This window comes from Lutra lutra, chromosome 13, assembly GCF_902655055.1.
Source record: "Lutra lutra chromosome 13, mLutLut1.2, whole genome shotgun sequence".
NCBI lineage: Eukaryota > Metazoa > Chordata > Mammalia > Carnivora > Mustelidae > Lutra > Lutra lutra.
Window position 1 is genome coordinate 27,257,080 of NC_062290.1, and position 12,396 is coordinate 27,269,475.

A 12,396-nucleotide genomic window follows, 5' to 3' on the forward strand; every position below is an offset into this window, starting at 1 on the left:
GTGTATTATGTATCCTTGGCCAAGAGTTGGTTGATGTATTTCAAAATAGTATTACAATTATTTAGTATTACATAATTAACAATTTGTACTGTTTAATACAATGATTCTGCTACCATATTGTCTCTATTCTTGTCATCCTAATTCATCATTGGCCAGACGAGTAGTATTTCATGTAATTACTTCGAAAGGGTACCTGGGTATTCTACTCCCATACCCTTACAGGCCTAAGAATATGTCACCTTCACATATGGATGGCAACGCAAGTGTTCAGAAATCTAGAATCAGGACTCTTTCCTCCAAACCTCTGTAAGATGCTGCTTCACTATCTTTTGGCATTTAACGTTCTAGAGAGTAAGTCTTGAGGTCAGGTCAATTCCTTCAACAACAAATGTTAAGTGTACACTAACTGTGTACAATGAAGGATTAAAAAAAACAGTTCTATCCTCACAGAACTTATATTCTAGCTGAGGAAGGTAAAAAATAATGAAAACTGTGAGAAATGTAATGAAGTCTGATATATGAAAAAGTAACAGTGAACAGAAAGAGGGTATTTTCCTTGTGTCTGCACAGTTGTTGTCAAAACCCTCCTCTCATATCTTAACCATTAAGTCTTGACAATCAGTGTAAATCTCCCTTTCTAATTTAGTGAGCAATGCATTAGTCTGAAATGAGACAGGAAAGAAGCCCTCAGAAAAATATCATCTCTCTGTCATTTTTTTTTCCCCCATGTTTGGTGAATTCACTGCACTAGAAGTCAGTTTCCTCTACCTATATGATTATTCTGTACACTGAATAAAGAACACTATAGGGTAGATCCTATATCCTATCTCCCTCCTAGTATTACCACCGGCTGTATCATACAGAAGTCTCGCTGGCTTTCTACCAGTTACAACCACCGCTTAAACCCCCATAATCCCACACTGAGATACAGGAGAGAAAGGGACTCCAACTGCTCCCTGACTGTCCATCCAACTTAGGTGCTACTGGTGCCTCAACTTGGAGACAGACATAACTGCATTTAAGAAGGGAGAGCAGAGAACTGATGCTCTTCAGTACATCCATCCATACCTCCACCACGTACGGTGCATGTTCTACGTGTGGTTCATGAGAATGCTTCTTTTACCTTGTTCTCACTTCTGGTACAGACTTTCCCCTATTCTTAACGTCTGTGGGTAATTTTGTATCAATGGGAAAGAGAAACTAGACCACAGTTTTCACTTCACTATCTTACTCAAGTTTCAAACTGAGTTGTAGACTTTTAAAACCCTTTAAAGTAAGTTTCTGAATAATCCATTTTGGTATTTTACATAGACTAAAGGTGTACTTTAATAATAAAATATTTTTAAAATAAAATCCTAACAGTGTACTCTGTGATATATACCACTAATAAATCTGTATCAAGGATAATAAAACTAATTATAATTACCTGAAAATTCTCTTACATCACTTATTTCAAGTAATTACTTTTATAAATATAAAAAACTTCCCATTTTTCTTGCAAAAAATTTATCAACTGATGAGAAAATACTTTAGAAATTGTAATAATAGTCTAGACTATATTCTCTTTTCCATTTAACTAGATCTTACCCACCAAAATTCTACTTTTCCCCATACTAAAATTTCAACTCTTTCTTCTTTTACTATGTTCCCAATATTGTACTGAAATGGCAAACAGCCAACTTCTGATAATTGCATTATTTTTATTTAGGTAAGTCACACGCAAGTTTTGTTAAGCATAAACCATAATATTTTGGTTTCCTGTGTTGTTAATTTTTGCCATTCTACTGGCATAAGGTGGTATCTCATTGTGGTTTTGATTTGCATTTTTCTGACGGCTAGTGATGTTGAACATTTTTTCACGTGTCTGTTAGCCGTTTGTATGTTTCCTTTGGAGAAGTATCTGAACCCTCTTACACTGTTAGTGGGACTGCAAGGTGGTACAGCCACTCTGGAAAACAGTTTAGAGGTTCCCCAAGACACTACTAGGGATTTACCTCAAAGATACAGACATAGTGAAAAGAAGGGGCACATGCAGCCCAATGTTCACAGCAGCAATGTCCACGACAGACAAACTTTGGAAGGAGCCAAGATGTCCTTCAACAGATGAATGGATAAAGAAGATGTGGTTCATATATACAATGGGATATTACTCAGCCATCAGAAAGGATGAATACCCACCATTTGCACTGACTTGGATGGAACTGGAGGAGATTATGCTAAGTGAAATAAGTCAAGCAGAGAAGACAATTATCATACAGTTTCATTCATACGTGAAATATAAGGAATGGCACGGAAAACAACAGGGAAAGGGAGGAAAACTAAATGGGAAGAAATCAGGGAAGGAGACAAACCCTGAGAGACTCTGGAGTCTGGGAACCAAACTGAGGATTACAGAAGGGAGGAGGAGTGGGGGAATGGGATAACCAGATGATTGGTATTAAGGAAGGCAGCACATGAGGTGATGAGCACTGGGCATTATATGCAACTAATGAACTGCTGAACACGACATCAAAAACTAATGACGTACTATATGCTGGCTAATTGAACATAATAAAAAAAAATAAATAAAAATATTTTTAAAAAAAGAAAAATATTGGTAGATGTTTTTCTATTTTCACCTTCCCTTTTCCCAAGCATTATAATACTGTGCATATTTATATGCAAATTCTGAATCATTAGAAAACACTGCTGTGAACCATATGCACTAATATCAAAACTTTTTCTTAAGAGAACTATGAATTTACATAAGGAATCTAATCCTGATAATAGAAATTGTAAAATTTTTAAGTATTATTTAAATAGCTGAACCTTACTGCAGTAGACAGAAATTACTCTGTTAATTTGGACTAATATTTTTTTAGGCTTCTTAAAGTACATATTACCTTCTCTTTTCAATTTTTTAATCAGTGAATCATCTGTTAAGTTCTTTCTTGCCACAGAAATTTCATGGGAATATGCAGAAACTCTATGAAGAGAGATAAATTATTTATAATAAAAAATGAGTGCAGGGGCACCTGGGTGGCAAAGATAGTTAAGCCACCGACTCCTGGTTTTGGCTTAGGTCGTGACCTCAAGGTCCTAAGATTGAGCCCTGCGTCAATCTCTAGGCTCTGCACTTCCCTTCTCCAATCAATAAGATTTTTTTAAAAAATCATATTTTGGGGGGCACCTGCGTGGCTCAGTGGGTTAAAGCCTCTGCATTCAGCTCAGGTCATGATCCCAGGGTCCTGGGATTGAGCCCCGCATCGCATCGGGCTCTCTGCTCAGCAGGGAGCCTGCTTCCCCCTCTCTCTCTCTGCCTGCCTCTCTGCGTACTTGTGATCTCTGTCAAATAAATAAATAAATAAATAAAAATTTTTTAAAAAATAGAATAAAATAAAAAAATCATATTTTTGGTGATTAGGTATTCTTAACTTGAAAAAAAATGAAGTTCACAAGAAAGTTATAAATGTAAGCCCAAATACAATTACCTAAATATTTAATGTTTACACTCTTATCCTTTGAAAATATATGTAAACTATGAAATAATGTTCCTATGTAATGCTTAAAATTTTTTCAAATTCAAATTTACATAAATATAACACATTCTATACTATTGCCCTTAATTATCAGATCTCAATTTCTTATATTTGAAGAAATATTTAACTAAAATATAATGTGAAAGTTTATTGTGTTTATTATGTGCCTTCTTTTGCTGAGGAACTAGAAATGAGAAAAAAAAGTCAACAGTCACACAATTCTAAGACCACTGAAAGCCAGCGGGAAACATACGGTCTTACCTTCTGGGGGTAAACTGTAGAGCTGGGCCACAGGCCCAGTCACAGGAATAACTGGCAACTGGAAATGGAAAGAACTTTTAATCGTTGGGAGTGGCAGGCGATTTTTAGGAAAACACTTCCTCATTATCAAACTAGAGGTGTTGACAAGGGGATCAAGAGTCCTGACTGCCAAACATTCCTGTTTTTTAAGAAAAAGAAAAAAAGAAAAAAGATATCATGCCCTTGGTGAATAAATGAATCAACTTTACATTACTTCATAAAATAATACATCAATAATTTTCAAGAGGGGGCGCCTGGGTGGCTCAGTGGGTTAAAGCCTCTGCCTTCGGCTCGGGACATGATCTCAGGGTCCTGGGATCGAGCCCCACATCTGGCTCTCTGCTCGGCGGGGAGCCGGCTTCCTCCTCTGTCTCTCTCTCTCTGCCTGCCTGTCTACTTGTGATCTCTGTCAAATAAATAAAATCCTAAAAAAAAAAAATCTTTAAAAAATAATAATAATAATAATTTTCAAGAGACAAATACCACAAAAACCTCTATTTTAATGTAATATGGTTATAAAATAGCTCTGGTTATTCAGAAGTATCTCTTCATAAGTAAGAACTTCATATGGCAAATTTAATAATACTCTTCCTAAAATACTTTAAGCAGAAAACAGTACCATCTTTGGCCCCCGAAGTCACCAAAGTCTATGAGTCCTGCTTTGTCCCTGGTTTCAGTTACCCATGGTCAACTGTGGCCCAGCGCTGATGATCTTCCTTCTGACCTCGGGTCAATACTAGCCCTAATGCTACAACACAACATACCTACAGCATTTCACCTCACTTCATCTCATCACAGAGGCATTTTATCATCTCACATCATCATTGTAAGGATGAGTACAGTACAATAAGATATTTTGGGAGAGAGGGACCACATTCACTTAACTTTCATGACAGTATACTGTTACAGTTGTTCTGTTTTACTGTTAGTTGTTAATCTGTTACTGGGCCTCATTAATAAATCAAACTTGATCACAGATATGTATGTTTAAGAAAACACACATTGTATATATAAGGCGAAGTACCATCCAAGGCTTCAGGCATCTAAGTTCCCAGAGATCTTGGACCGTATTCCCCGCAGATAAGGGGGGACTACTATGCTAAGTAGTATCTATAAGTGACCTACAAGGCAGTTAGCAAGCCTAGGGCACAAAATAAAAATTCTTTTTAATTTAAGGGAAGAAGAAAAAACAATTAAGTAAAAAAGACAGTAAGAAAGGAATAAGAAATAAGGAAGGTGCACTGGCTGAGCTTTTCTCAGAACTGTATCAGCTATCATACGATAGCACCTTTAATAAGCTGACTCTTCAACTTATAAAAATTAGTCTGAATACCATGATTTTAAGTGCTAAGAGTTTAATACACTGTCCTGGTATCCAATCTTGACAAGGGCTAATAGACAGGGGATTTGAACTTGTAACATACAACACTATAATTTTTATTATTATTGACAACTGGCATTTAGATAGCATTTTCATATCCCATAAAATTTTCAATACAAACTTTCACATCTGACCTATCAGAACAGATGAGAAACTAAGGCTCAGAAATGTTAAGTGGCATAAACAAGGTCACCCAACTCTTCCTGATATATCAATTATCCATGACTGCCTACATTAGGAATAGTAAAAACAAGTGCATATGATTGATCTAGAAAAGAAAAAGCTTAGGGAAAACATCAATTGTGTTTTCAGGTACCATGTAAAAAGAGACTGTTGTGTGTAAGACCAGGAGGGCACAACCAAGATGAGTGGCTGCAATATTAAAAAGACAGATTTCCTTCTAATAATTATAACCTTCTAAAAACAAAATGGTTGCATTGTAACATCCCCATTGCCCAGGGCTGACAGTCTTCTTGCTAAAGATACTGTTAAGAAGGTTTATGATTAAGATGGCCGGCAGAACTAAAATTCCTAACTCCAGGTTTCACTCTTGTACCTTCTCTGTGTAAAAATGCTCCATCCAGAAGGAAGACCCTGACAATGCTCCCAAACCAGAGAACTGCCTTACACTGCAGTTGTAAAGTACCCATAAATATCTTATGAGGGGAACATGTAAAACTGAGTACAGCCAACTGCACATCTTAGAAAACATGGCTATACAGATTCCCCTCCTGCCCAGTGGATGGATTTATACATCCTCCTTTCACCTAAAATCTCATATTGCAGAGATATGCACGGAGCCCTTTCTCCAACTCAGTCTGAGGAGGTCACATCCGAAAGGTTTATTATGCCTTTTGGTTTTCAGATTTTTTTCTTAAATATATTTATCATACTTTTTTGAGTATTTATAAGAAATACTAAGTTTTCTTAAGAACCAAATAATATCATTAACACATAACCACAATAATAGGAAGAAAATTAAAAACTCACTTGTGAGGTGTTATACAGAATTTTCATGCCATTGGCATCTATAAATGCTTTTCTTCCCAACTTGATGTTTGTAACACTTTTTAAACTCTGTAAAATTCCTTTCCGAATGAGCATGTTTCTATGCCGGTTATCATGGCGGTGCCAATCTACATAAATTGTTAAAAGGACTTGGACATATCCTCTGTCTACAGCTCTTCTGGCATTTGTTTCTTTAACAAAAGAAAATTGAGAAAGAACATTTTTTAAATGACAAGAGAAAATGGTAGAATAAATTAAAATTATCACAATACTGTAATGAGTTCTTACCATTTTTTTCAAAAAAAATATATATAGCAGCCACATTTTTAAATATTTTTTCCTCTAACAAAATAAATGAGAAGTCCCAGATAGCAAACTACATTACCATTGTTGTAACTTCTATTATAAACCTTGTTTCCACTGAAATTAACTCTATTGAACTGTAGCTTCCATTACAAACTGTATGTATTTCCACTAAAATCAACTGCTTTGATTACCCCCACAATTATATAAATATCCATGTCATAATAACACTAAGTTAAAAATACTTATAAAACTTTTAGTAAATGAAATGTAAGAACCACTTTACTGTTTTCTGGTCATTAATTATCTAATGCAATAAAAACTAGATTAAAGAGGTTTCTTTTGTAAATGGTTGGTTTTACTGGGGTAGAATTAACAGAAATCCAAAAATCTGATGTTTTATTAAAGTGTTAATATTTTAGATTATTAATCAAAAGGGGAGATTTCACTAAAATGGACGTAGGGAAATCCTATCACAGCAACATCCTGAGCCCCTCAGTACAACACTGGTGGGCCAATGATGGGAACACGAACTAATGGGGAATACCAATCCATCCAAGCTTCTTTAGTTACAAAGAAATTCCAACTCTCCTTAACCTAAGTTTACCCTGGCTCATGGCATAAGCACCAAGATAACGTAACTGTAAGGTAAGGTTCTGCTACATTTAGTTACCTGAAAGAATTACTACAGCTTCCAAATTGCTAATATGTACCTAAAACATAAAGATGTCGAGATTAGCAAACTATTAATGCTCTTTCAGAAACCCTGTTCTGACTTCAGGGAGCTGGAAGAAATTCACAGGGTGGGAAGAGGGGCTTTCTTATGTAAAAGCTTTAAAACTTCTTCTGTGTCTTCAAGAGCTAGATGGCCAAAGCTGTGGCTATTTACACAATCTGGTCAATAGTTCCGACTAACAGCAGTTTCCTGTATTTTAAAGGAATATACACTTTGTTTACACCACCTGGAGCATATAAGCCTTTAGTTTACTGGTTGTGACTATGATTTTCCTAAAAGACACTATGAGTCTAAATGGTATTTATGTGAAATATTTAAATTCTTATTAAAGATCAAATAAGAAAGTTGCCTATAACTCAAACACAGGTGCTAAATGAAGAGATGTTGAACAGAGCTATCTGCAATCTGCAACTGAGCACAACTAAAAAGTTTAGCGAAGGGGTTTTTATTCCTGTGTTCAGGACACCTAACTCACTATCAGCCTATGTCTCTTCTTCCCTCTCCGGTTAAAAAACAACTCAGGTTCCCGGTTAGACTGCGGCATCTCCTCTACACTCTAGCGTTGGCCCTTAGGCTGCCTGTCCCTCTGCACTGTGTGTGTACACAGGTTCTTTGCTTTATACTCGCTCAGGGTTTTTTGGTAGCATCATTTATCCTTTTGTTTTTTTCCTCTCATTTATCCTTTTAAAGTAAGTAACTGCACCCTCCCTGAAAGCAGTTAAAAAAAAAAAAAAAAAAGCAATGAATGAGAATGTTCCAAAATGCCCCAGTGCACTTAAAAATATGCAAGTGCTACTAAACATTATGTTGCATTATTTAATTTTTATTCTATTTAGTGCCATGTGCCCTAAGAAAACATACCTGATATAAACTAGACTTATCCTACTGGTCATTTTTTTTACCTGACGAAGTAAAACAGGTATGTTTTTCCACCATCCTCCTTTGAAGGAGGAGGGAGTAAAAGGAAAATTACGATTTAAAACACAAGATACCAGATTATCCAATATCTATATATAGTCGAAATTTATGAGGGTTTTAGTTTTTACTAACTTAGTGATTTTGTCATCAGTGATTCTGAAAATTAATAACTTCAGTTGTAATAGCTCTTTTAATCTACTCTAAATCAAAAATATATGCCTATATTAATTTAAAAATTAATCTTTAAATGACAATTTGAACCACAAAGTCAGGGAACAATAAAGCCAGGCTACAAATATCCTTTAAAATTAATCCAAGTACTATTCTCTGATCTTGGTCTGAAGTTTATCACATCATACATGAAAATAAAACTACATGGCTCATCTAATTGAGTCCCACACATTTCATTTCAAAGATAAAACTCTTAACTAAATTTTATATACTCTGGTATAGAATACTAATACCTAAGATGACTTTTTTAATTTAATACATGTAATAAATCATTACTTTACCAAATTCCAGATTTTCAATCAATTAATCATTTGCTACTATTCAAATGAACAATTCTGGTCATTCAAATTTAAGGACAAGTTGGTTTCACCCTTGATAGACAGTTTTTGGGAAAAACAACATTAAAAGCCAACATATCCTTGGGTCTATATATTACTGTGGTTAAGATGTTAATTTAATCAACCAATGAGAATGGAAGTGCTAACAAAAGTTAATATTTAAACCACAGATACTGAATACCCTGGAGAGAGAGAACATATAATACAGATAAATTACTCTCCAAAGGAATCATATCAAAAGACACATTTTCTCCAATGCTTCAATTCTGAAGATAAAGAACACAGTTCCTTTAGTTTTTAAATGAACTTAATAAATTATAAATTTACATTAATAGTCATTTTTTAATGCTTGAAACTTGAACTTGATAGAAATAAAACTTCTCATAAGAGGTTTCTAAATGAAAATCATGTGTGTTCAATATACAGTAGTTCAAAATATACTTCATAGTAAATATCCCCAATATCATGTTAGCTTCATTTTTTAAAAGATGATACTTACATAAGATTTACATGTTACTTGTCTCTATTAACAGGACTTTATATTATATACTGAACTTATAAAAAGGAAGTCAATGTACTAGAATAAATTATATGAATGTACTATATTATAGCTCAATAAACATAAAGGACATTAGCTATGATGTGTATCAATCAACCATATGAAAAGACAGAATCAACTTTGACATTAATTATAACAAGCTAGCTTTGTAACTACAGACTAAATCTACATTTCCAGTTTCTTTAACATAGTAGACAGAATACTCGGAAAAATAGTATCTAGTATTTCTAGTATTTAAAAACTTACTTGATTTTAGCAATGCAGCAAGAGTGTCTAAAGCAACCCTGTCAACATGAAAAAACACAAACAACAACAAAACTAGTAAAATTAATCTACAATAGTAAATTCATACAGTCTTTTCAGATAATTATTATCTATTCCAAAAGTCATTCCTATTATAGTCAACTACATATGGTGTTTCTCTGATGCATCTCTCTCTTCAGGTTAAAATTGGGTATGAGAAAGACTGAAATTTTAACAGGCAAGCATCAAAAAAAATTTTTTAAGGAAAAATAAAAAACACTGTTTAAGTCTTTATATAGGAGATTAGATATATAGAATCAATTATTGTACTTGTATCTGACCCTGACAGAATTCACAAAATAACAGTATTAAGAATCAGAGGCCCTGATTCAGAAAATATTAAAACAAAAACAAGTTTTAACACAAAATTCATAACTACAAAATTCTACAGACACTCATAGCTATCTAACTTTAAAGAATTTTAGCTCTATCAAGCAATAATCCTAATATTCGAGGTGATAACAAATGTAAAATATTTTGGAACTAGGAGGTTTGGGGAGAAGTAGGAGCCCTTAACATTTTTCAACCATAAGGCACCAAAGAGAATAATGAACCCAATTAATATCTCAAAAACTCTTACTGCCCATTAGAGGACAAGGAATCGCCCAAAAACTTAAAAGTTCTTATATTTTCTTTGAACATAAATATACAATATGCACAGTGAAATCAACTGCCATTACTTAGCTTTAAAAATGTGCAAAACATCACCGTGGAAAATCTATAATTCAAACATTAAAAAAAAAGTAAGTTACTGAAGAAATGGCACTTAATTTCAATAACTTTAAAAATCTTAATTTCAGTAACTTTAAAAATCTAAAAATCTAAGGCTACAGACTACAGTACCTGTTACCGAGATTTCAACAACTATAATTTGCATAAAAATGCGCACTTTGTCAAATGTAAGCATGTCACTCATCATTAAGCATTTGTTGAATGCCTACTAGACACTAACAGTAGCAGGTTCTTCGTTGGTATAAAATTAGAAAACTTATCTCTTCCACAAACAATTTTACAAACTAGATAATGTGATAAAATATACACACCTATGAAAAAACTGCTCAAGAAATTAAAACAAAAAACAATGAAGTAAAAGCTGCACACACTAGTGTGTTTGGAAACACAGCATGACAAAGTGTTTAACGGCAAAAAGCACAGTTGACTGGAAGACTGCAGATGGATGCTAGTTCACAGTAAAACCTGCAACGACTGTCTAGAATTCGGCACAGAGTAAGTGCTCATTTATAATAAATGCTCATTAATGCTACCCTCTAGAGCAAGTCATTAACAGCTATGCTTTGGTTTACTGACACAAATAAAGCAATTATACAAACCTTTATTTAAGATAACATTCATAAAAAGAAAAACAAAAGTATATGCTTTAAAGAAACATTACAAATTCAAACCTGGAACTTTCTCAAAACAATGTGAAGTACTTGTAATGGTGAGTTAAAAGTAAATGAAAACTATGAAATTACATACTGACTTTTCATGGCACTAAATTATCAGTAAGAAAGTTTCCATAACCTTACAATTATGCACTAAAATGTACCTAAGATTATACAACCATGAGCATAAGGATGGCTTTGAAATTGGTCAAAATTAAACACAGAACTAAAGGGATCTTCCAAGTGAAACAGCAATACAAAATAAGAAATAGAAAAGAAGCAACATCTGATAAATGCCAGAAATAGTTACAGATACCTTACATATGGGTTTTCTAGTTTATTTTTTTATAAAGAGTTTTATTTATTAGAGAAAGAGAGAACACAAGCAGGGGGGTGGCAGGCATAGGGAGAAGCAGGTTCCCTGCTGAGCAGGGAGCTCAATTCAGGACTTGATTCCAGGATCCTGGGACCATGACCTAAGCTGAAGGCAGACGCTTAACCGACTGAGCCACCCAGGTGTCCCTGAGTGAAATTTCTAGTTTAATTCTTTTTTTCCCCCGAGTTTAATTCTTAAAACAATCCAGGTCCATAGAACAGGCACATTTTATGGATAAAGAAACCAAAGATTTCAGAATACAATATGCCTAGGGTCCCATAAAAATGAGATGCTATGGAAAAATAATAAAAGTCTCCTGTTGCAAAGGAAACTTTCAAAATCAGAAATATCAGTCTCCGCCAAAGAGAGGTTGAAGTCCTAACCCCCAGTACCTCCGAACGTGGCCTTATTTGGAAAGAGGGTCACTGCAGATGTAATTAGTTAAAATGAGGTCATACTGGAATACGTGGCCATTAATCCATTATGACTGGTGGTGCCCTTATAAGAAGAGGAGACTATCTGAAGACGGACACACAAGGAGAGAACCTCATGTAAGCATAGAGGCGGAGGTTGAAATGCTGCAGCTCCAAGCCAACAAACACCAGAGATTGCCAGCAAACCACCAGCCAGAAGAAGCAAGGAAGGATTCTCCATAAAGGTTCCAAAGGAGCACTGGCTCTGCTGACAGGTTAAGTTGGATCTCTAGCCTCCAGAACTGCAAGACAATACATTTCTATAATTTTAAGCCACCGAATTTGTACTAGGTACTTTGTTAGGATAGCTCTAGGAAACAAATACAATCACTTGGATGCAATCAGTTGCAATGAATTTACAGGATTTTCCCACCTACAGTTAAGACTATATTCAAAATTTTAAATATCTTAGAGTACTTTTAGAAATAGTCTTTCTCCCTGGTTGATAGTAGTTTAAAATATATTTGAGGGGCGCCTGGGTGGCTCAGTGGTTTAAAGCCTCTGCCTTCGGCTCAGGTCATGATCCCAGCATCCTGGGATCGAGCCCCACATCGGGCTCTATGCTCA

General features: G+C 34.8%; 1 protein-coding gene across 1 annotated transcript in view; it reads right to left on the reverse strand.

Annotated features, from left to right (window-relative positions):
* Nucleotides 1–12,396, reverse strand: part of AGTPBP1 (ATP/GTP binding carboxypeptidase 1) — a 158,192-nt gene that overhangs the window by 90,129 nt on the left and 55,667 nt on the right. The window contains 3 exon segments of the mRNA XM_047700023.1: nt 3,780–3,957; nt 6,190–6,398; nt 9,539–9,576. Of these exon segments, the coding sequence (XP_047555979.1) occupies nt 3,780–3,957; nt 6,190–6,398; nt 9,539–9,576 (425 nt within the window).